General features: G+C 42.7%; 1 protein-coding gene across 1 annotated transcript in view; it reads left to right on the forward strand.

Annotated features, from left to right (window-relative positions):
- Nucleotides 1-2,133: 2,133 nt before the first annotated feature.
- NET1 (neuroepithelial cell transforming 1) overlaps nt 2,134-26,201 on the forward strand; it is a 53,364-nt gene continuing 29,296 nt past the window's right edge. The window contains exon 1 of the mRNA XM_015629102.3: nt 2,134-2,279. Within this exon, the coding sequence (XP_015484588.1) occupies nt 2,173-2,279 (107 nt within the window). The 5' untranslated portion in view covers nt 2,134-2,172. The remainder of the gene's footprint in view (nt 2,280-26,201) is intronic.

Consider the following 26,201-nt stretch of genomic DNA (forward strand, 5'->3'; position numbering starts at 1 on the left):
TTTTTTCCAATATTTTGCTGGGTTTTGCTGATTTTTCTGAATTTTTTTTGCTGATTTTTGCACTTGTTTTTTGACAATTTTTTGCTGATTTTTGATGACGTTTACAGATTATTTTTTTTCTGATTTTTTCACTGATTTCCTCCCAGTATTTTGCTGGGTTTTGATTATTTTTTTTTTGACAATATTTGGGCTGATTTTTTGCTTTATCTGCTGAATTTTTCACCAATTTTTTGCTGATATTTTGCTGATTTTTCCTCATTTTTGGTGATTTTTGGCTGATATTTTTATGAATTTTTGTTGATTTTTGCACTGGGGGTTTTTTGCCAATTTTTTGTTGATTTTTGCTGATGTTTGCTGATTTTTTTCTGATTTTTGCACTGATTTTTCCCCAATATTTCGCCAGGTTTTGATGATTTTTGGCCAATTTTTTCCCAATATTTTGCTGATTTTTTTGCTGATTTTTTTGCTGATACTTTGCTGATTTTGACCAAATGTTTGCTGTTTTCTTTGCCAATTTTTTGCTGATTTTTCCTGATTTGTGCACATGTTGGGCTTTTTAAAATCGGTTTCAAAAAGAATCTCATGACTTTCAAAGAATTTCATCCAAGTGCTGCCCAGAAGTTGAGCTGATGAACCTGACCAAGTGTAAAAGGCTGTTCCAGGGGCATCACAGCTGTTAAAAATAGATTTTTTTTTGCCAAATCTGTCTGATCCAAAGGCAGATTCGCATTCCAGAGGAGATATTCCCACTTTATAAGCAGGGATAAATCACCCCTTGTTATAGGGATGCTTGGAGCTGTCACCCCATGAGGGGACAAACCCCATCCCCTCCTCATCCCTTCACAGGGAAAAAGCTGAAATGGAGGAAAATCCAAACCTCAGCCAAGTGGGATGGATTTTCCAGATAATTCCCTCACCTGAGAGTATCCAAAACTTCACCCGGAGTCTTGCTGGAAGCACCACTTGATCCTGCTCTGGCATGGGAGGAACTGATGGCTTTTCCAGGCAGGATTTGGGAATTTGCTGCTCCGTCTGGGCTAAGCAGCTCCTTTTTCCCAGCTCTGTCAAATAGAGAGACGACTGAGGTAAATTTTTGGGATTTGAGCTGATTTATAAAGTATAATTTTTCCTTTTTTTTTTTTAGGAAGGAGCTGTTTCTACTCCAAAATTTTGCTGATTTTTCTGCCTCTTTCGGACTGGGAGAAGCTGTTGATTCCCTTCTCAGGATGAACCTTTTCCTAAAATCCAGCCTAACCCCACCTGACACAGCTCCAGCCGTTCCCTCCCAGCGATCCCAGATGGAAGTGGAAACGGATGGATCGGAATTTCAACAAGACCAAGGTTCTACTCTTTGACCACACCATGGAATGTTCCAGGCTGGGATAGAGGGGCTGGAAAGTTGGGAAAGGCCCTGGGAATTCTGGTGAGAGCAGCTGGACATCCCCAGGTGTGGGGAGAAGGCCACCGGGAATCTTGGGGTCACTTCTGAGCTCCTCAGCTCGGGAAGGACCTTGAGGGGCTGGGGAATCCAGGGAATGGAGCTGGGAAAGGGCTGGAGAAGAAGGAAAAGCTGAGGGAGATGGGAAAAGGCTGAGCCTGGAGAAAAGAGGGATCAGGGGGAATCTCTGGCTCTGCACAACTCCCTGCCAGGAGGGGACAGCCGGGGATTTGGCCTCTGCTCCCAGGGAACAGGGACAGGAGGAGAGGGATACCTCTGGGTGGATACCGAGAAAATTCCTTCATGGAAAAGGTGATTAAACATTGGAAGGGGCTGCTCAGGGCAGTGCTCTCACCATCCCTGGAGATGTTTAAGGAAGATCTGTACGTGGCGCTCAGCGACAAAGCGGTGCTCGGCCATATGTTGGACTCGATGGTCTCCGAGGTCTCTTCCACCCTCAAGAATTCCCTGGAATATCAAGATGCTGAGGGTGACGCCCTCCCTGTGCCTCAGTTTCCCCAGGCCGGCGCGTTCCCACAGCGCGCTCCGCCAGGGGGCGCTGGGCCCGCCGCGTCCCTCACAGCCCACGCCGCCCTCTGGCCACGCCCCCGCGGCTCCTGATTGGCCACCGCCGCCACCGCCGCCATTTTCAAACCGCCGCCGCTGCCGCCATTTCTCCCCGGGCTGAGGCGACGCCGTCGCTGCTTCCACTTCCAGCCCCGGTCCTCATCCCCATGGAGGCAGAGCCCCTGGGCCAGAAACCCCCTGGGCGGCGACGGGGCAGGGCCAGCGGTTCGCCCCCGGCGAGCGGCACCCCCGGTGTGGCCGCCTCCTGCAGCCGGTAGGAGTCGCGATCCCCCCGCGTTCCCCTCGTGAGGGGCTGAGGGTGACCCGCGGGGCTTGTGTGTCCTCAGAGGAGATCCCGCCGCTCTTCTGTGTGAGGGAGGGTCCCTTTCGCTTCCTTAGTGCCTCGTGAAGGGAACCCCCGGCCGGCTGTGAGGGGGTTTTCCAAGGAAATTCCTTCCCATTCCATCTCCTCAAGGAAATTCCTCTCCTTCGGGCTGTGGGAGAATCCTTTGCCTTTCTACCTCATGAGACGGACGCTGCTTTCTTCAGGCTGTAAAAGCTTTCCCCGCCTGTCCTCTGATGAGGAGGGGGTTTGTAGCTGCTCCTTTCACGGAACCTTAAAGGGTTGGAATGATCCTTTAGGATCATCCAGTGCCATGGGCAGTGACACTTCCCACTGTCCCCGGCTGTCCCAGCCTGGTCTTGGACACTTCCAGGGATCCCAGGAGCAGCCACGTCTCCTCTGGGCACCCTGAGCCAGGCTCTGGATCATCTCCCTCTCCTGGGCATAAAATCCACCTCAGCACCAGCTCCGCCTTTATTCTGATTTTTTTAAACCCCTGTGTGAGATATCTGTTATTGTTACTCTGAAATATAGAACTTAGGAGATTTTTCTCAAGGTAACACCCTGAAAGAAGTTTATGAAATAATTTACCTTGAAGTTCAGTTCCTTTTATTTGTGTTGACCCCAAAACGTTACCCAAAATGTTTAGGATTTAAACAGATTTTACAGATCAGCAGAGGTTTGGGTTTTCTGTTGCCCTCAAGGTTAGGAAATGACTTTTCCAAGCGTGTAGGTGATGTGGAAACCTCTTCTATCTGACAAAAGTGGCTTTAGTTTCCTCAGCACAGGGAGTTTCTACCTGCAAATGCTGTGTTTGGACAGAAATTTATTCCTGGATATGATCAGGGATCAAATTTTGCATCCCAGCTTGGCTTGGAGTGGGGAGAGATGCTCCTGCTTTTCCTCCAGCTTCATTTTTCCACGGAAATGAGAGCGAGGAAGGTGAGTGGAGCAGCCCCGTGTTTTGAAACCTGGAAAAATTCCCCAGGGGCTGGAGTGGATGTTCTTAATTAGGCGATAAAAGCGAAATAAACATTGATGAGCTTGGGTTTTGCAAGCATTGAGTTCTGAGGAGGCTGAAGGGTTTAACAGGCTTTGGAAAAAAAATGTTTTCATAGTCATGTGCTCTTGAAAAATCAAACTGGAGCTCCCTAATTAGCACACCTTGAAAAGCAGAGCCTAATTGAAGGCTTTGGTGGTTTGGGATGGTGGAGCATTCCTGGGTGAGGCTCGTTTGTATGGGTGAGGCCAAGGAAATTGTGATAAAACAAGACAGGAATTAATGCAGATACAGCTGGACACTCAGGGATGCCAGCTCAGCTCTGGTGATGCAGAGCAGCTCAAGATGCTGCTGCTTGAGGCTTGTTTGGAATAATGAAAAATGTAACTGGGAGATCTCCAGCCCAACTTCAAATCTAGGTCAGCTTGGCATCGGCTGGGTGAGCTCTAAAAACCTCCAAGGACAGGGATTTTCTTACCTCTCCCTGCTTGATCCCACACACTGGGGGAGAATTTTCCTTGTATTCCCTGGAAATTTTCCATGCTGCAGCTTGTGCAGGTGGAAGGGTCTGTTTCTGGTTTTATCTCCTTTTTAGATTGTGTAGACAGCGCTTGAATCCCTTTTTTTTCCCTTTCTCTGAGGAATCTCCTTTTTTCCCCTTTCCCTGAGGAATCTCCTTTTTTCCCCTTTCCCTGAGGAATCTCCTTTTTTCCCCTTTCCCTGAGGAATCTCCTTTTTTCCCCTTTCCCTGAAGAATCTCCTTTTTTCCCCTTTCCCTGAAGAATCCCTTTTTTCACCTTTCCCTGAAGAATCTCCTTTTTTATCACCTCTGAACCATTTTTTACCTGACCCAGGCCAAGCCCCCTGCTCTCAGTCCCTTTATTAATCCTGGGCATCTTTTTGCTCCAGTTGCTGTTTCTTGTACTGGGAAACCCAGAGCTGTTCCCAGTATCCAGATGGGATCTCCCAAATCCCACCTGGCATCATTTGAGCTGTTTGCTTCCCCAGCCAATAACAGAATTTAAATTCTTTAATCCTTGCAGCTGTTGGGGCAGTGTCAAACTAGGACAGAATGACAGAGGGGTTGTTTGTTTGTTTGTTTGAATTTAAAAAAATACAAAAATCTGGAAGCAGTTGGATTTTAAACTTCAGCCAAATGTGCAAAATCTGTGTTTTATGTTCAAGGGTCTGACTGGGATTTAAGCAAAGTTAAAGTCCCTGCTGAACCATAAATATATTCAATAAATGCACAGCAAGTGACCTCAGTCCCTGCTCCTTTGCCTCAACCCCCCGAGTGTGTGTGCCACATTTGTAAAGGAGTTTTTATCTCCTGACCCTGGATTTGGGCAGCCTGAGGTTGTTGAAATCTCAGTCCAGGCACAACCAGAGCTCGGGGAGCCTCTGGATTCCCTAAATCCACCCAGCAGTGTTGGAGGGCGAGGTAATTCCCTTTATTAGCCTCGAATTCTCGGGGCTGCAGCATTCCCCAGCGCTCTGGAATCTGCTGTTTCAGTGGGGTATTTTTAAAGCATCAAATTGCACTCCTGCGATGCTGCTGGAGGATTCCTGGTGCTCCCAAAAGAGAGGGAGGCGGGGAAGGCACTGGGAATTTGTAGCAGCCTCTTGTTTGTGGTGTCTAAAAAGGGAGGAGACGGTGCTGGAGACGGTGACTTCACCCAGTTATGAACAGGGAATGTTTGAGCTGAGGGTGCTTTTCACATCTTCTCATTTTCTATTTATCTTTTTTTATTCATTTTTCCCCCCTGGCTATGCACCTGCTCTTGCATCAGGTTTAAAAGTGAGAGATAATTGCAGAGGAAGCTGCAGGGTGTGCCCAGAGAAGGAAAAATAAAAAATGATTTTCCCAAGGAGATATTCCCTCTTTTTCCAGAATTTTCCCTGGAATCCAGCAGCACATCGAGTGGCTGAGTGTTTTTCTCTCAATCTTTCCCCCACCCTCAACTCTAGCTGCAAGGAGATAACAAAAAAAAAAAAATGACAAAAGCTTTTATCTGGGACAGATAAAACACCATTTATCTTGAGATTTGTTTGTTTGCTCTCTAATCTTGCTCCCAATTTCCCAGTTTCTCTCATTTGGAGGTGAATCCAGGTGAAGCTTTCTGAGGGAACCCATGGAAATAAAGCTGAGTCCTCTCTCCTGCCCCAGCCACTTTTTTCCTGGAGAATACATTTTTCCTGGAGAATGGCTCTGGAGCAGCTCCTTCCAGCTGGGAGAAGCCTGGAGCTTGGAAAGTTCATTTTTATCTCTCTCCAGAGCCAGCAGTTCTCTTTAACACCCAGAAACATCAACTCCAAGGAGATTAATCCCAATTAATTGGCTGATTTTGGATGAAAAGCGTTTTTATGAAGGTCACAAGAGGATGGAAGGTGGAAAAGATGCTCAGGGCTGAGAGAGCCAGGCCAGGCAGCTCCTTCTGAGATAACCCCGAGGCTGCCAAAGGAGCAGGAGAAGAACTCAGAGCTTTGGGTTGGGTTTATTCCCAAATTCTCACCCTTGAGCTGCTGCCCGAGGTGAGGTCCCCAAACCCTTCAGCCTCACTGGGGAGTTGCTTTGCTTTTTTAAAAAAGTCAAATTTATCCTTCCACCTTTCCCTGTGGCTGTGGCATTGCTGGATTCACTTTGCAGGCACCAAGAAGGGAGAAAAGCAGAATTTTTTTGGTGTCAACTCGTGAGGTTTAACGTGAAACAAAACCCACCCATTCCATGCAGGAATTTTGACAGGGGCAATTTTATTTCTGGAGCAGCAGCAAGGAATTTGTTGTTCACTTGTGGGGCTTTAACGAGGCATCTCAAGAGTCAGAGTCTTAAAATCATCCCTGATCACCTGCACAAGCTGCAATAAATTCAATTTGCTTTGATTTATTCCCTTGCCACATTTATCCCATTAAAAGCTGTTGTTTGTTGGCCACTGACCCAACATTGCTGCCAGGGCCAAGTGCTTTTGATGCTGATGCTTTTCTTGCTTTTCTTCTCCTTAATTATGGCTTTTCTGCCAGCAATGTTTGTTTGCTCTTGATCTTGGCTGTGATTAAAGCTCTTTTCCAGCAGATTTTCCAGGGTTGTTGAGAGCCTCACCACCAGTACAAACAACCCCTTTTCCTTGCCATTATCACATCAAAGTTCACCCAAACTCCAAAGTTTTCCTCTCCTGAAGAAGGTGGCGATTAAAATGCGGCAGCATTTAATAATAATTGGAATAAGAGAATAATTGGAAGCTTCAAACTTGCAGAAAATGTCCAAAGTTTCCAATTCTCTGTGGTTTTTTTGGGGTTTTTTTCCCCCAAAAAGCACTTGTGGAGTGTGAGGAACCAACAATCTCTGCAAGCATTTGTCCTTCCAGAGGCTCCAACCAATTCCCAGGAGACCAAAGTATCCCAAATTATGAATCCATATTTTAGCCTGAAATTATTGGAAAATACTATTGATACTTTGGAAATCAAAAATTTTTTTTTTTTTTAAAAAAAGGTCAAATAACAGTTTTTAAGTGTTTAAACTCCACTTGTGTCCTTTGTTCCTTCTTGGCACAAGAATTCCACGATTTTCCAGCAACTGGAACATGGCTGGGAAGAAATTATCCCTAAAATTGAGTGAAATAATTTATTAAAAAAAAATAGAAAAAACAAATAATAGTTTATATTATTAGTTCTATTAATATTATTCTATTAATAGTTTTCACTTGTGTCCTTTGTTCCTTGGGTAAGAATTTCACAATATTCCAGCAACTGGGAAGAAATTATCCCTAAAATTGAGTGGAATAATTGATTACAAAATGGAAAAAAAAATAAGAATTTTTAAATATTTAAACCCCACTTGTGTCCCTTGTTCCTTGGGCAAGAATTCCACAATATTCCTTTAACTGGGAAGAAATTATCCATAAAACTGAGTGGATTTGGCTGGAATCTTTGTGCTGGTTTTATTTTCCTGTTCAGTAAAACATTTTCAGGTCATTTTTCTCTTTCCCTACATTTTGAGTGCCAGGATTTATTAAAATCCTATAAAATGGGACAAAATCCTGATTTTACCTCTCTGGTACCTGATGTTTTCCTCCAGGTGTGAGCAGCTCTGGAAATAATTCCTGGATTTGTTTTTATTATTATTATTATTAGGACGTGGGAAATGTTAATTAACATAAATTAATAAACCAAGCTGAATGTGAGAAATTATAGTTTTTCAAATTTTAACAGCTTAAGAAGGGATAAAAAAGGAGTTTTTCTAGTGTTGGGTGCAGAGATGTAGCTGCACTTTGGTTTATTATAACAATTTATTAATATACTTTTTAAATGCATTGATTAAATATATATTGATGAAGTATATATAGATTTAAACTTTTATTGTGGTTTGACTTGTATAATCATATCAATTTGATTTTTTGGGAGTTGTGTACGGTTTTTTATGTATTTTATTTTAAATGTTTTTTTTTTTTTTTTTACAATGTGTATGCTATTTTTTTCCAACAACAAAAGGGGAGTTATTGATAGTCAAAGGGTAAATGGCAGGAAAAATTAAATTTTTTTATGTTGTTCGTCTGGGTTTTAATGTTATTTAATTATATGAACAGCTTTAGTTATTTCTACAAACTTATCTGAGTTATTTTTACTATTTTTAGTTATAAAAATAAAAGCATCATCTGTTTCTGCAAAAGTTATCATTATAATGTAAAATTATTTAAATATTTTGCAAAAGCTTAAATGATAATCTATGTTTATTACACTAATATTTAATGTATAACATATACATATATATTTATATATTTCATATATATTTGTATACTTATATATTTTTATATATTTTTGTATTTATATATTTTTATGTATTTATCCATTTTATATATTTTTATTTATTTATACATTTATAGATATTTATAGATATAAATATATATTTATATATTTAATATATATTTATATAAAATACATATTTTATATTTTATATATTTATGTGTTTATATATGTATATTATTTATTATTAGTATTAAGTATGTATTGTTAGTATTAAATATGTATTTGTGTATAAATATATATATAATATAAGTCTATGAGCTACACCTGGCTTCGTCATTACTTACAAAAGCTGACAAATTATATCAAAACCAGTTAAAAGTGATTCCAAACAATTACATTATTAATTAATAATAATTAATAATTTGCAAAAGCTGATCTATAATAGCAAAAGCCAAAAACTGCAGAGTAATTTATAACATGAAGGATAATTTCAGATCCTTTGGATAACAGGAATTGCCTGTGGAATCTCTTCAGTGCTTGGAAATGCTGGAAAAAATTGAATTTTCTCATCAGAAAGATGAGCTAAAAACAGGAGAAAAAACCCCAAACCTGTAAAATCTGATTTTTAAAGCACTCAGCAGCAGCAGGAATGGTTTTCCCTCAGTGTAAATGTTAATTATCTTAACACCAGGCTTTTAATTAGCTCATGCTGATGATAGACTGCTCGTTATTGTCTTGTAAAGCAGAAGTGGAGCTACACTTAACAAATTATTATCTTCCCTCACAAATCATTATCCTCAACATTCAGTTGTTTGTGCTGCTTTAATTAATATTTTCAATTTAATGCTTTGCAGAATGGGAAACCTCCAAAAGGGGATGAGTTTAGGGTGTAAAAATTAAAAAATAAATGTAAAAATGGCCCTTGGGGATGAGGATGAGCCCTTGAGGGGTTTTTTATCCAGGGAAATAAAAATCCCAGGGAAGATTTTTCCCTGTTTTCCTTGTGAGGAGCTGCAGTAACTCTTAATAAAAATAAATTGAATTTATAAATCAAAAGTGCAGCAGAACTGGGTGTTGCTCTCCTGGTGTTTGAGGGGATTAAAATAGTATTTCTGAATAAAAACATGATATAAAATATACAAATTAAATAAAAAAATATATACAAGTATATACAAATTCTATAAAAAATATAGAATTAAATAGAAAAATAAATATAAAAGATATAATAAATGAATATACAAATTATATGTAAAATATAGAATTAAATGGAATAATAAATAAATATAATAAAAATATAAATGATATAAAATATAGGATTAAATAGAAAAATAAATATTGTAAAAATATACAAATTATACAAAATAAAATATAGAATTAAATAGAATAACAAATAAATATAATAAATAAATGTAATAAATAAATATACAAATTATATAAAAATATAGAATTAAATAGAAAAATAAATAAATATAACCAAAATATACAGATGATATAAAATATGGAATTAAATAGAATAATAAATAAATATAATCAATAAATATAAAAATATACAAATGATATAAAATATAGAATTAAATAGAAAAATAAATATAATAGATAAATATACAAATTATATATAAAATATAGAATTAAATAGAATCATAAATATATTAAATATGGTATAAATATGTAAATGTTATAAAATAAAAATATGATTAAATAAAATAATAATTAAATATATTAAATAAATATAATAAATAAATATAACTAAGTAATAAATAAATATAATAAATTTAATATATATACAAATGATATACAATAAAATATAGAATTAAATAGAATAATAAATGTAAATAAATATAAAATTATATAAAATATATAATTAAATAGAATAATAAATAAATATAATAAAAATATACAAATTCTATAAAATAAACTTTTCCTGCTCAGACAGGAACAGAGCTCAGATGTTCCCAAAACAGAACCCACAGAGTTTTTCCTGGTGCTCTCCCATCCCAAACACATTCCCAGATTCCCTGAGCGACTCTGGCAGCTCAGATCCGATCTCAAATCTCTTGGAATTCGCTGTGGAAAGAGATAAAAAGTCTCATAAAAACAGCACCAGAGCTTTATGCACTGGGCCTTGCTGCTTTTAAAGGGGAAAAAAAATCACCTGATCCTCAAAATCCGGGAGAAATGGCTGATCCCAAATGATGGGAATGGTTTTGCTGGAATTTTTTAAGTCAGGGAATATCCAGGGATGCTCCCAAGCAGAAAATATCCATTAATGGGAATTATTTCCTCCATGGTTTGCTAAGAAAATGTGCAGAATTTTTCCTGCCTTTAAATCAGGAATAAAGCAGAGACACAAGCCTGGCTTAGCTAAACTCTGAGTTGAGTTTAAGAAAGGCTCTCTGTCTGTTCCTGCCAAAGACCTGGTTTTATTTCTTTAATCCTCAACTCCAGAACCTACTCATTTCCTCCGGGAGAAAAAGGAATTGGAAAAATTCCCTCTGGGAATGTGGGGGCAGCACCTCAAATCATCAGGATCTCTCCTTCCCTGGCTTCTCCAAAGCCTTGGAGCTACTGGATTTGAAACATTCCATTAAATATTTGAAATATTCCAGCAATTCCTGCTGTTTGCCCTCTTTGAAAGGCTTTAAATTCCCCTTGGATCAATGCAAAAAAAGAGGGAAAATAAATTCAGGTGAAGCTGAGCAAATTCCTGTGGGGTTGGGAAATGAAAGCATCCAAACTTTTCTGCTCCTGGAGATGATTGGTGGAGCCCTGGGTTTGGCAGGAATGTTGTGAACCTCTGGAATTGATGAGTTTGTGAAGAGAAACAAATAAAGGTGGGAAGAGAGGAGGAGGAATTGTGCAGTTTGGTCAGGATGATGGGAAAAGGACGGGATTGTCCTGCTCTTCCATCTGGGGAAAAGTCCTGGGATGACTTCAGCTTCCACCTGGATCAGGCTTTTCCCATGTCAGAGCTTCCAATATTCCAGGGAAATTCCAGGGAAAAGCACCCAATCCCTAAAATCCTGCTGCTCTGGCCTCTGGAATTTTGAGGAACGCTCGGTTCCCATCCCACATCACCCCAAGGCTTTAATTGGAGTCGGATTCAGAATTTTTCCTTCATTTCCTTGGGGTTTTTGTTTTGTCTCCCCAAAGTTCTGCCGAGTTAAACCCGACCTAGAGGATTTCCAAATGTTCCTTCTCCTTCTGGATCGAGTTTTGGGGAACAGGATGGGAGGAAATGAGCATTTCCCAGAAATCCAAAGTGAATTCCCAACTCTTAAAATTTCCTATGAAATCATAAATCTGCCACACTTCTCTTCCCAGGAGGAATTTCTTTAACACCAGGACAAGAGGAATGCTAAAATTCCTCTTGAAAATGTCCTCAGAATGGTGATGTTACTTTTTAATTTTGCTCTCTAATATCAGGGGATTTGTTTCACCAATATATATTTTTAAAATATTCAGGATAAGCTGAATAAGGAATTTTTTTATTGCCTGAAAATAAAGATTTCCTCAGTCTTTACCTGGTTTAATTTTAGAAATTAATTCCTCAATAAGGGCTCGTCATTGCTGGAGACTTGGGGTTGATAATTTCAAATATATATTTATTTCTACATAAAATGTAGAAATAAAATATATATAAATATTATATATAAATATTATATATAAATAAAATATCAGATGATAATTATGGAAAGGGGATCTCTTGGCAGTTCTAGTGGATGGTGCTGTTTGTGGGAATAAATTTGGGATCCAGGGACTGGAAATTCAGGAATGAGGGAGGAATCTTGGTAAAAAAAACAGAATTTAGATTTTCAAATGAAACCTCTGGAACCACCCAATTTTACAGATTTTTTTTGTACTCAGAAGTTGCTGTCGCTGTTTCATTTCCTGATTTGTGTTTCTTTATTTGATGACATTTTTCCACCCCCCCAAAAAAATAATAAATATTTTTAAGCAGAGCTAAGATATAAAAGCAAATTCAATGGAACTGATGGCAAAATTCCCAGTAAATTCCCTGATTTCACCAGAATATTCCATGATTTTTCCCAAAACTGCTTTGTACAACAGATTCATTTCAAGTGTCAGGAAATTTGATTGCCATTTTCCCATTTTGGCTGATTTATAAGAATTTCCCCTCTGGATATTAGGGAAAAATTCACCCCTATTTGATTTCCATCACTTTTTGCATTTTCTGGATTTGTTTTTTTCCTTTTTCCTTCTTTTTCTTTTCCTGTGGGAATTTTACACTTTTATTTCTACCTCTCTGCTCTCACCTGAGGGAACAGCGGGAAATTTGGGATCTGGGGAACATCAAACCACAAAAATTAAAGGCAATTTTCAAAATGCCCAAGAAAAGAAAGCAGAAATAAAACAATAATATATGGAAATAATTATTATTAAATAATTATTATTACAGAAGTGATTGGGATACCAGGACTGGGAAGGAATGATCAGTAATTAAATGATCATTAAGTTTAAGCTTTTCTATTCCCATATTTTTATACAAATTTCCTGGAAAGCAGCTGCAGTTTTAGGAATATTTACATATCTAAATCCATTCCTTATTCTTTTAATTTCAATTAAAATCACTTGGTTGGTTCAGCTGGGGAACTTCAACCCTTTGCTATGAGAGATAAAAATAATTCCAGGGTTTCTCCACACCCGGAATTCCAGGAAAAATCTCTTGGATTGTGCTGCTCCCACACTTCCCACATCCTGGAGAGGAGGGAAACACCTCATTAAAGGTGCTGCCTTAATTGGAATTAATTATTATTAATTATCTGCCCAAACCTTCAGCTGCAGCTGGGACTGGACAGGAAGGCAAGGCTCAATCACAGCAATTTTATTTTGGGTTCCTTTGAAGTGTGCCCAGAAATTCAAGTGAGGTGAGGCTCTCCCAGTAATTTTAACAGTGAGGACAAAAAAAACTCCAATTATTCCAATTATTTGGATGAATCCCAGGTGGACAAGGGGATTTATTTTTATCTCCTCCAGCAGCACCTTGTGCTTGTCAAGGAGTTCTCAAAATGCAAGATTTATGCTGTGAAAAGATAAACCAATTTTTAATTTTTATAAAATTAAACATTTACAAGTCCTCCAAGCACCGCTTTGGGTGGTTCTCTGCTCCCCTTTATTTTGGTGAAGCCAAAGAAAATCCAGACTAAACAACAAAACAAAGGCGTGGAGCCAAAAATCTCTTTGGAATTGCAAATCCAGGTGGGCTCCACCTCGAGTGGAGGTGGAGGAGCAGCTCCAGCCCAAGTTTTCCTGCAGGCAATTCCAGGGATAAACAGCACCAGGCTGGATTCCTGTGGAGCTGGGATGGGCTTTGATGTCTCTGAGGTGGAACATTTCCTTCACAGAGGGAAAGAAAAGCTTTAAAACCCCCAAAAAACCTGCTGGAGATCCATCCTTGAGCGTGGGGCGTGAGGTTTCACAGGAAAGGTTTGGACTGGATTCCTTTTCCTGGGCGTTATTCCAGAGGTTCCAAGGTTTGCATCCCACTGATGGAACCAGGAGCTCCTTGGGAAGGCAGAGACCTCCCAGGAGCTTTGGGAAGAGGCTCAGGCTTCTCCCTTTTCCCTCTGGTTTTTTTCCTGGAGCGCTTTCTCCTTCCAAGGGATGAACTGAAGGACTCCACAGCTTTACAAAAATTCCTTTTTCATTCCCTTCTTTTCCCTCTAGGTGTCACCACTGGATTGGGAATCGGAGCTTTTCCTTTCCAACCACAGCGTTGGAATTTCACTCCTGCTTTTGAGTCAAAGATTTAATATTTTCAATAATTTGGATTGATTTCGTTTTTACTGAGTGAAACGCAGCAAGGCTGAAAGAAAATAATTCCTTAATACTTCAAGGTGGTTTTTTTTTGTTTTCCTCTTTTCCTGCACTGAATTAATATTTATGGAATCACACAAAGATTCAGGTTGGAAAATCCCAAAGGATTTTAAGGACCTTAAAGCTCATCTCATTCCACCTTTTCCCATGGGCAGGGACACCTCCACAAACCCAGCTCGCTCCAAACCCTCTCCAACTTGGTTTTAAATATCCTTGAATATTCTTAAATATCCTTGAATATTCTTAAATATCCCCACTGGCTGCAACTGAACCTTTACAACTGCAGGGTCACCTGGGGAAGGGAAAAAAACCGGGAAGCAGGTGAAGGTGTCTGGGATGCTCCAGGCTCTGAGCACGTGGGTGGGCTGGGAGTGTTCCTCAGCTCCTGAGCAAAAGTTTGTCTGGGTGGTTGGTGAGAGCCCCGAATTTGTTGATCCCAACAGCATCAGAGAGACCACAAAAGTCGATTGCATAAAAGTGTAATTAAAATTATTTCCATCCCACACACCCAGAAAGGTCTTCAGACTTTGGAACTGCTCCGTGTTTGGCTCCGGGAGAGGGATCAGCGCCAGAGCTTGGCTCGGTTTAAACTGAGCTTTAAAGAGGTTTTCAATCCGAGTTTCAAGCTCCACACACAAAGTTTTTCCAGTGAATCTGAGGGGTTTCACACCTAGGAGTGATTGTTTTTCATTCCAGTTGTGTTCATGAGTCCCTTAAACTCCTCCGGTGGCTGTCTCAGGATCCCTGGAATGTCCAAGGCCAGGCTGGACAGGGCTTGGATTCCCCTGGGATAGAGGAAAGTGTCCCTGCCCATGGAATTGGAGGAATTTTTTTAAGATCCCTCCCAACCCCAAACCTTTTTATTCTGAACTGCTTGAAAAACATTACCCAGAGCACTTGGAAGCATTAACTAATTAATTAATTAATGACCTTCACTCAGATTACTTCACAAACGACCTTGCTGTTTGATCCATGGGACTTTGCACTGTGATCCTGGCAGCAGGATCGCTGAATTCCCTGGATATCACTGAATTCCCTGGATATCACTGAATTCCCTGGATATTGCTGAATTCCCTGGATATTGCTGAGTCCCTAAGACCCCCCTGGGGTTTTTAGATGATTAATTTAAATTTTTTTAGTGATTATCACCTCGAGGCGAGGCTCTTGCACCGTCACTCATCCACGTCAGGGGGGCAGCTCTGAGCTTGTTCTGCAACTTCAATCCGTTTTCTTTGTGTATTTGTGAATAATCTTTCCAACAGACAGATTTAATTTTCCTGCTCACTGTCCAGGAATGTTCTCCTGAACGTGAGGAACCACTGGTTGAGCTGAGGGAGATTTAATGATGGTTTTCCTGTGGCCATGTCTAGCAGACTTCTCCTCTCTTAAAAAAAAATAAAAGATATTCTGCTTTTTTTCCCCCTGCACTGGGAGATTTCTTTGGTGGGTGGGTGGTTGGTTTGTTTGTTGTAAGAACTGGAAATTACTGTAAGGCTTTCATAAAACTTCTTTATTACTCTCTGATTCAAACTTGCAAACAAACTTCAGGTGTATTTATATTTCTGCCATGGAAAGAGATGAGAGGCTCTGAACTCTTTTTTTTTCCTCGTGTTTTTTGCTTTGGCCTCTGAGCTGCTTTTCCCTGCCAGGCTCCATAAAATTCTCCCTGGAGGCAGCAGTTCCTCGTCTGCAGCATTTTCCTGCACTTCTTAATCTTTCACTCTTGTTTTGTCTGAGTTTCAAGCTCTTTTATTTTTATTTTTTTCCCCCTTTGTTCCTTCTCCTGACTCCAAAACCTCCATGGGCAAACAACCAAAAGAAAAAAAAAAAAAAAATCCAAGATTTTCATCCCCACAAGGAGAATTTGAGTGAAACCTGATCGCTTCCACCATGTCTAGGTTAAGGAGGAAAAAAAAAGGGATCTCAAGCTGCAAAATCCATCCAGGTCTCAAACCAAATGATTGCAGAGCTGATTTTCCTCTCTTGCTTTCCCATCAGGAAGGAGAGGAAAATTAATCCAAAACGCCCCGTGGCCTCTCCATTTATTTAAATAAAAGGATTTTTACTGCCTCCTTTTTGCAATTAACCTCTGGTGTTAATTTTCCTGATGAGAGGAAGGTCACAGGAAAATCAGGAATTATCCAAACACACACAGAGAGGGTAGGGAGGGCTGAGAAAAATGAATTTTGGTTTGATTTTTGTGAGTGCAGGTTTAGCTCAGACACAACTCCCAACACCTTCCCCAAACTTCAACAGAAACGCTGCAGGAGAAGGAAATCCAGGAATCTCCAAGTTCAAGGTTAAAACAGCTTGAAAAGAAGAATTTATCTTATCTAAACACAAGGAAAGTGCTTGAAATGAATTTAAACAGAGGCTGCTGAGCACAGGAGCTCTGGTGGGGCGTCACCTGAGCCCAGGTCACCGCTGCTGGCCCCCAGCCCTGGCAATCCAAAGCCGCTTGTTTGACCTTTAGAGCGCCTCAGAAAGTAAAAAAAACATTAAACAAACTCTTTTGTCAGAGCAAACTGCACCTTCAGCTCCTTGTAATGTTTAAATATTTAATAAATGAAGTCATTCGGTGCTGCTTCACCACCCACCCACCCACCCAGGCCTGGTTCTCTTCCATTTTTCCCCGTAAATTGCAGCGACATTTCATTCCCCAGCTCCACCCTGCAGCCATTTCCTGCCTCCCTGCTCTCTTCTGATTATTTTTTGCTCCTTTCAGCTCCCATTTTTTTTTTTCCTCCAGGATTCCCAGACTGTTCTCCTGGCCAAAATCTACCCCTGGCCCCGTTTCCTTTTTCTGCTAATCCCCCTCAGCAATGCAGGGCAGCTTTTTATAGCGAGGTGAATTTCCCCATGAACGAGGCTCCCTCTGCTCCAGGTGCTGCTCCCAACAAAGATTTTGACACTAAATAGGACGAGGTTGATTTTTGTGAGGCTCCTTTTTCCTTCACTCCAAAGCTTTTGGGGTTTTCAGCTTTATCTGACAAATTTATTGACTTTTTTTTGTATTTCCTTTTCCAATCTTTATCCAGTCTCATCTTGGAGTTACCAGGGTAACTTTTAGCAGAAATCAGTTTATTTGGAGTGTTCCCACCACTGAAACTGGCAGGAAAAAAATAGGATTTGACTTCCCCCCACCTCAATCCCACTGAATTTTACGGCTTCTACAGAACTGGAAAAACTTTGCCTTTTGGGTCATTTTAAATGGGAGCTAAAAAGGGAATTTGTGTCTGTCGGCACTCAGTGTGTGTTTTCCTGTGGGTTCTCGTGTGATAACTCCTGATATTTATTGGATCAAGCTCAGTTCCCACAAGAACTCAAAATAGTTGTCTGGATTTAAAGCAAGGTCCTCCTTGGCTCCTAGGGCTTGTGGGCACTTGGAATTCCTCTGTCCCCAGGGAAGGCTCAAAATAGGGATCACAGGGGAAGGGGCTCACTTGGGGATGTCTGAATCCCACTGAAGTGTCTGGAAACGTTCAAAAACCGAAATGTTCTCATGGAGCCCTCGAGAGGCTGATTGGGAATGAGGAAAAGTCAGGTAAAGTTAATTTGGAAGGGTCAGGGTTTGTGAAATCATCCAGAGAGTTTCACTTTGGTCCATAAAAACTCCGTGAAAATTCCTTATCTCCCCATCCAGTCTCTGTAGGACGCTGCTTTCCTGGGGGGATTTGTGTTCCAACATTTACTTCCTTTCTCTTTCCTCCTTGGATACTCTCCAGATTCCTCAACCTTCCTTCATGGCATTTCCTAACCCCTTCCCATCAACAAATCTGATTTTCTTTGGATTTTCTTTTGATTTTCTTATGATTTTCTTTGGATTTTCTTATGATTTTCTCATGATTTTCTTTGTGCTGTCGGTGATTTTTCTAGACCACAGAACTCCCCTTCCTGACCTTGGAACTAAAATTGCTGAAGAACTATTTTGAGCAATCTTTAGTCAGGCTTTATTCTAAGCCTTTCCAAGTACCTGCTATCCACTACATCCAGCTAGGATGACAAAAATGGATTTATGAACTTTACGTCGAGAAATTTCAGGAGCTGGTGCCTCCTAAGCGAGATTCATTTCACCTAAAAGCCGATTGCTTAAATCTGAGCCTCACCCAGGGATCCTTTCCAGCCCCTGCAGCAAGAGAGGCGCCTCGGGGCGGCTTCAAATGCTTGGCTGGAGGTGTCAGGGTCCCTGCAGGAGTGACAGGAGAGCCTGGACAGCTGCTCCAGGCCGGGGCTGATGGATGAGATCAGCCCCGAGCAGAGGAGCCGAGCTCTGGCATCTGCTCCTGGCCCTGGGCTTTTATTTCTGTTCTGCCTTTAATGAGCGGGGTTAGCCCCGAGCTCCTCGTTCAGGCCTGATTGACAGGGACCCGCTGCGCCCCAGTCGGATTTGGGAGATTTTGGGAGATGGATTTGGGAGATTTTGGGATCTGGATTTGGGAACTTTTGGGATCTAAATTTGGGAGCTTTTGGGGTCTGGATTTGGGAGATTTTGGGATCTGGATTTGGGAGCTTTTGGGATCTGGATTTGGGAGCTTTTGGGATCCAGCTTTGGGAGATTTTGGGATCTGGATTTGGGAGATTTGGGGATCCAGCTTTGGGAGACTTTGGGATCCAGCTTTGGGAGCTTTTGGGATCCAGATTTGGGAGATTTTGGGATCCAGATTTGGGACCTTTTGGGATCCTGGGCCAGGGCTACTCCTGCAGTACCAAGATTTGTCCTTTGGGAGCTTTTGGGATCTGGATTTGGGAGCTTTGAGGATCTGGATCTGGGACATTTTGGGATCCAGGTTTGAGAGATTTTGGGATCCAGCTTTGGGAGCACCTCCTGGGCCAGGGCTGCTCCTGCAGCAGAGACAGACCTTGCGTAGATGCTGAGGAGCAAAATATTTTGGCAGCAGCTGCATCACTTCTTCCTCAGCCCTCCCCTTCTCCTCCTCCTCCTCCTCCTCCTCCTCCTCGGCGTTTGCATCACAGCCCTGGAAAGGAGAGCACAAACAGCTCCTGGAGTGGGCAGATCCTCGGAATGTGCTTACTCACGGAGCAGATGATGCTCCTTTCGTCAGCAGCTTTCATTTTTCTCTCATTCGAGGAGAAAGTTTTCCTCTTTCCAGCGATTGGATTATTGCCATAATCCTCTCTCACCTGCTCGGAGAACGGAGCTCTCTGCCTGTGTGGGGAGGGGAGTTTATTCCTGCCGTATTCCCAAAAAAAGATACCCCAAAAACCATGGATGAGGTGGATGTTTGGTGAGGGGAGGGCTGAGGATGCTCTGAGGCATCAGGAGGTTCAAATTAAAGGGGAACTTTAGGTTAAATGTCAGCAAGGAATTCCTTGCTGTGAGCGTGGTGAGACCCTGAAACCGAGGTTGTGGCTGCCCCTGGATCCCCGGAAGTGTCCAAGGAAAGTGGGAGAGGAGAAGGATCCAGGGAGAGCTTCCAGCACATTCCAGGGCCTGGAGGGGCTCCAGGAGAGCTGGAGAGGGACTGGGGACAAGGCCTGGAGGGACAGGACACAGGGAATGGCTTCCCACTGCCAGAGGGCAGGGATGGATGGGATCTGGGGAAGGAATTCCTGCCTGGGCTGGAATTCCCAGAGCAGCCCCTGGATCCCTGGAATGTCCAAGGCCAGGCTGGCCAAGGCTGGGAGCAGCCTGGGATGGTGGGAGATGTCCCTGCCATGGCAGGGGTGGCACTGGGTGATCTTTGAGGTCCCTCCAACATCTCCTGCCCCCTGATGCTCTGTCCTTCAGCTTGGCCATGGATTCACGGACTGCTCCAGGCCTCCAGGATTCCTGGCTTTTCCCAGGAATCCAGATTTCCGGGATATTTTGGAGCGCGGTGGCAGTTCCAGGTGTGCAGCTGCAGACTTTTCCCAGCTCTGAGTTTCCACGTGGGCCCTCTGCTGCTGCCAGTGCCAAGGTTTGTGGAGCTGGGACATCCATGAATTCCCTGGGATAATATTCCCACAAAAAAGGACCTTTGTTACCCGGTTCACATCACTGCTGAGCTGCTCTGCATTAACTGAAGCACAAACATCGGAATAACCTGGAAAGGGATCGGGAAAAGAGGAACCTTGAGTGTCCTTCCAGAAGGATCCTTTGGAAAGCTCTGCCTGTCAGCCCTAACAGGGAGCTTTGGATTTACTTGGAGCAGAGCGGGAAGTGAGAGGAAAAAGTTTGGATCAGAAGGGGAAGTGTGTGGTGGGAAGATATCCCTGATCCCTCAGCTGGAGCTGCTGCTGTGGTCAGGAGGGTGATTATCCCAGGATATTCCAGTACCTGCCAGGAACAAACCCTCCTGCCTGGAAAATCGCTCTTCCCCTTCGATTCTGTGCTGAATCCCATAAAACTGACCACAAATCCAATGTTCTGTCTCTAATTCCAACCTGCCCAGAGTGTCTGAAGGCGTTTCCTTTGAGAGGCAGAGCTGGTGCCAAGAGAAAAGAACAAAATAACGGCAATTCCAGAAAAGTACAGGCAGTTCTCAGCTCCTGCTCAATCCCATCCCTGTTTCATTCCCGTTGGAAAGCTGAGCCTGCTGGAATTCCTAAATTGGAATTAACCTGTAAATTATTGCAGTTTTCAAGAGAGCCACCCAGCATTCCTATTTAATCCTAATTTGCTCCCTATTTAATTAGGGCTGGAATGATCCCACTCCAGCCTGGGTTCACCAACACCATTTTCCCATTCAATTCAAAATATTCAAAATTCAACTATTGAGTCCTTCTGTCTTGATTTTACATATTTCAAACCTCTGTCAACCGAGTTTTCTTCAAGCAAAGCTTTTCCCCTGGAGCTTTGCAAGATAAGGAACCGAGATAAGCCCAGCCTAAGTGCCCTGAGTCAGGCTTTGTTTGCACACAGCTTGGGAGGCCTCTTCCAAGATCAACTTTAATAAGTTGAAAATCCTTTTTTTTTTTTCCACCCTCCTTGCAGAAAATTTTAATTTTAAATTAAAATTCAAAAATTCTTTGTGGAGCTTTCTTGTTCTTGTCATTCCAAGCAGAATTTGCTGATTGTTAGGGGGGAAAAAAAAACCAACTAATTTTAATCTGTTCTTGTTCTGTTCGTCATCTTAAAACTGGTTTATATTTAAGAACATTTTGCTCTGAAAACACCAAAAAAGAAGAAGAAAAAAAAAAAAAAAGGAGGCTGGAAATCAGAGGGAAAGAAGACATAAAATTGCTGCCCAGCCTGAAGAATTTCTCTTGGAACTTCCAAAAAAATTCAGAGTACTGCCGGATCAAAGCGTTTCTGCAGTTTCCTGGAGAAATCATCAAAAAGAAGGAAAAATAAAGGAGGACAGGCTGTGGAACAACGCTGACTGGGCAGTGCTGATTTACAGGAAAAAGGGAAGAAAACGACATTAATGGGAATTTGCTCTGCTCTTCCTCAACCTCTGACTTTTGGAAGCTCTTTGTGGTTTCTTTTGAGTTCTTGCTGACCCCAAAATCTCATTTATGGCTTTTTCCCCTCCTTCTTTCTTAAAACCAAACAGCAAAATCCAAGGTACAAAAAGCCCAACCTGCAGCAGCTGAAGACAAGAAATGAAAAGATTACGAACAACGTCAGGCTCGATAGAAAAATTTGCTTTTTTGGTTTTTTTTGACAAATAGCTTTAAGATTTGTGGGCGTTTTTTTTTTTTACAGCGCCGTTGAACTTCTCTCTTGAGGTAAATCATCAACCCGGAGGTGAAATTCCCTGGACAAATTTGGCCAAGTGCTGAGTGCTTCCATAGGATCCTGGCAGGAGGATCCGCTGTTTATCCAGGGAATGTGGGGAACAATGAGCGTTTCGCTGCCCGCTTTATCAATTCCTTATCTATTAATTACCCAAACTTCCTCTATTAAGATTATTGGGGCCACATCTCCTCCTCTGCAATGTTGCCAAACGGGTTTTGCATTCAGGGTTTCTCTGTCGGTATCCAGAGCTGCTTTTCCAGCTTGAAAATCCAGTGGAATTCTCTCTTTTAAGGTTAAAAATATTCCCTACGGATCGTCAGCGTGGCAATCTTTATTTGAACAGAAAGATTTTCTCTTGGCAGTGTCATTTGCTGGGAAAAAAGCCTGGAACATTTCATTTCTCCAAGCGAGCAGAAGGTACCAAAACAGGAATGTTTGTTCTTTTCCGTACAAGGTTGCCCCGAGTTTGGAGGGATTTGTTTTTTGCCTGGACTTTTTTACATCTCCAAACTTTTATTTTTGTGCCTTCCCGTAACCCCGAGCTCCTGAATCACTCCGGGCTATGAATCAGCCTGCCCTGATTAACACTTTGTGCTCCTGCTGGGATATCTGGCTGCTCATCCTGCCCCAAACACGGGAATTCTGCTGCACTCAGAATCCTCGAGGATCTTTTCCAGGGAAGGGACACGGCACAACCTGAGCCAGCAGGGATGTTCCTCCTGGAGCAGCTTCCCAGTAAACAGAGCCACATTTAGAGTGTAAAAACATTTTATTTTGCTCTCTTCAGATCCTAAAATATCCCAGCCAGGCCGCTCTGCACTCGGGTCAATCCATCACGGAGTGTTTTGAGTGCTGCTCGGCTCTGCTTCTCCTCAGGGTGAGGAGCCGGGAAAACTTCCAGGATTGTTCCAGATCATCGTCCGTGACCTTTAACTCACCTGGACTGGCTTCAGATCCGTGCCAGGGCTGCCCGCTGAGCGGCCCCGAGTCAGGATCCTCGCAGGATCGGGCGGGTGACTCAGCCGGGATCTGGGAGGGCTGCAGGGAGAGAAAAGCGCCCCAGGTGCCACTGCTGGGCTGGAATGGGACCTCATCATCATCATCATCCTCGTCATCATCATCATCCTCATCATCATCATTGTCATCGTCATTTCTGCTTCGCTCCCTTCTCATCTGGCTCCTCAGTTAAACTGTTCAAGAGGAAATCATGGAATGGTTTGAGTGGGAAAAAACCTCAAAGCCCCTGGAGTTCCCACCCCATGGCAGGGACATCTCCCACCATCCCAGGTTGATACAAGCGCTGATGTCCAGCCTGGACTTGGACATTCCAGGGATTTGGGGCAGCCACAGCTGCTCTGGGAATTCCAGCCCAACCAGGAATTCCTCCGCAAATCCCACCCCAATTCCCCTTTTTCCAGTCTAGAACCATTCCCTGGCTCCTGTCCCTCCAGGTCTTTCCCAAATCTTGGCTCTCTTGGAGCCCCTCCAGGCCCTGGAATGTGCTGGAAGCTCTCCCTGGATCCTTCCCTTCTCCAGGAGAACATTCCCAGCTCTCCCAGCCTGGCTCCAGAGCCTGACATTGGATCCATCTCCTCTCCAAGAAATTGATGGACCCAGGGCCTTCCCTTGGTTTGGGTGGGAAGGGACCTTTGGGATCATCCAATTCCGTGGCAGGGACGCCTTCCCCATCCCAGGCTGCTCCAATCCTTCCTTGGAAATTCCAGGGATTTGGGGCAGCCACAGCTGCTCTGGGAATTCCCAAATCCCACCCGAATCTCCCCTTTTCCAATCTGGAGCCATTCCCTGGCTCCTGCCCCTCCATGCCTTTCCCAAATTCCAGCTCTCCTGGAGCTCCTTTAGTCCCTGCAAGGGGCTCTGAGCTCTCCCTGGAATTTTCCCTTCTCCAGGGGAACATTCCCAGCTCTCCCAGCCTGGCTGCAGCCCTTGGAGCAATCCCACAGGCTCTGGAGAAAGGATTCTCCCGATGGCTCCAGGTGAGCTCAGCAAGGAGAGATCTTTGCTCGATCCCTTTTTCTCCTCCCGTTCCACCAACACAAAACGAATCCACAATTCCCAAGGGCTTTTCCTTCAGGGATCCCCAGGGAATCTGCACATCCCGCTGGGAATCTGCGCTTGCAGGCGGCTCAGAGCAAGGGCAGGATGATCCCAGCCGGGAATTCACATCCCTGGTGGGAATTCGCATCCCTGGCTTTTTCAGGATGGGAGGAGCAGGAAGAGCAAAGCCCAGACCCCAGCAGGAACTCCAGCAGCCCTGACCCAGCCCCTCTGCAGATCCCTGGAGCCCCTTTGGATCCTGTGAGGGGCTCCAAGCATTCCATGGAGCTTCTCCTTTTCCCGGAACATTCCCCCTTTTCCAGCCTTCCCTCCCGGCAGAGCTCCTGCTGATCCTGGGGCCTCCCGAGTGTGGAGCAGGAAGGAGCAGCAGCCCCGGAGCGTCTCTGCCAGAGCACAAAATCCAACCTTGAGGTCCAAAGGGAACTTTTCAATCCCAATATTCCGATATTCCACACTTTTCCTGGGAATTCTTAGCTGTGTTTCCCAGCTGAGTGACCGAGGGACAAAGTTCAGGTGCTGGAGGTTGAGGTGGAGAAAATTCTCCTCGGCTCCCGTGGCCAGCTGGAAAAGCAAATTTTCCCGGCAGATTTTGGAGCCTTAATCCCATCAAACACCTCCTCTCTCCAACAAAAAACTCTGGAATTCCCAAATTAATTCCTCTCGTGAGCGTTCCTCCTTTTCCTCACGGCTGGATCATCCTGCTGTTGATGAGTGGGAGTTTCTCCGAGCGGTTTTCCAGCCACCAGGCCATGATCCGGCTGCTGCTGGGGTTGGAAATGAAGATTCCTGGGATATTCTTCATCCCAAAATACAAATTCCTGCCTTCCTGGAGGCTCCATCCATTCTGCCTTTGGGCACAGTTTGTAGGCTTTTAATTATCTTTAATTGCATTTAATTTTCAATCTCGAATCGAGGAAGGTTTAATCGAACTCCTCAATTTCCTCAGGTGAAATGTTGGGATTTTTCCTTTTCCTGAAAAAAAAAAAACCAACAAAAAAACCCCAGCTTTATTTGAAATTTCAAAGAAATTCCCAGATTTTCTTCCTGAGCGCTTCAAAATCCCAAAGGAATGTTCCCTTCCAGAGGTTTCCATGGAATGCAGCTCTTGGAAATTCCCCTTTCCTTCCTGGATAAGGATCCTGGGCACAGGGATGGCGTCCAAAGGTTGATTCCAAACAACCTGGAGGTCCTGAGATCCAAGGAAAAGCTTCCTCGGATTTGAAATATGTTGGAATTTGTGCTTTTGGTACTTTCCTCCAGATTTTTCCATGGATCAAACACATTCCTTCCCCAGAATTTGGGAATGAAGTTGAGGTCTTGGATTTATCAAATCCTCCTCCAGAATTTGGGAATGGAGTTGATGTCTTGGATTTATCAGATTCCATCCAGAATTTGGGAATGGAGTTGATGTCTTGGATTTATCAGATTCCATCTCCAGAATTTGGGAATGAAGGGAGCTGAGGTCTTGGATTCATCAGATTCCATCCAGAATTTGGGAATGAAGGGAGTCAAATCCCTGAAATTCAGAGGATTTCCAACCCTCCATTATTCCCAGATTTTTGTGTGTCCCGTGGAATCTCGGGATGAAGAAGAGGAGGAGATCCAGAAAGAAAAGGAGGAAATCTCCCCCACAAAAATAAAAAAGTGGGAAAAACTTGTGTGGCCCATTTGGGATCAGACACATTCCTGCCCTGGATTTTGGGAACGAAGGGAAAAATGGGAATTCCATTCCCACAGGGAGAAGCTGAGCACTTTGTGAGGTGAATTTTTAACAATGCCTCAGCAAATCCCTGAAATTCAAAGGATTTGCAGTCCTCTGGTATTCTCAGATTTTCCATAATCCATCTCAGGATCGTGCAGGAGATGCCAAAATCCCATAAAAAAAAAAAAAAAAAAGGCAGGAAAAAAAACCCATTTGGGACTCAAAATCCACAAAAAACCCAACAAGAGACACAAATCCTGGGGAAAAAAATCCCAGCTGGAAAAAAATTCCTTAAATCCAGCAGACAGTGAAAGTTGGGAGTGGAATTTGTTTGTTCAGGTGGGGCTGGTTCAATAAAGCTTTGTTCAAAATTTGGATTACAAAGGGTCCTTTGTGTGTACCTCGATTGGGAATTGATCCCGGAAATCTCCCAGTGCAATTCCAGGCTGGAATTTTATGGGAAGCTCCAAGGCTTCCTTGTCAAAATGGGAAAAGGCTGTAAATTATTTTATTTTATTTTTATTTTTTTCTGTTGTATCCTTAAGGGTTTTTTTGGGAATTGGGGATGAAAAAGTTTTTCCTGCAATTCCCAGTGGGAAGTTTTGCACAGAGCTCCTTTTGACTGGAGAAAATCAGGATTTTCAATCCAAAATTCCAAGTTTTGCTGGGGAATTCTGGCAATGTTTTGGCTTCCTCCTTCCCAAAAAACTTCACCATTCCTTGTCTTTGCTGTGCTGGAAGCTGTGGAAAACATGGAATTTATCAATTCTGCAGCAGTCTGGAATAAATAATAATAATAATAATAATAATAATAATAAT

This window comes from Parus major, chromosome 1A, assembly GCF_001522545.3.
Source record: "Parus major isolate Abel chromosome 1A, Parus_major1.1, whole genome shotgun sequence".
Taxonomy (NCBI): Eukaryota; Metazoa; Chordata; class Aves; order Passeriformes; family Paridae; genus Parus; species Parus major.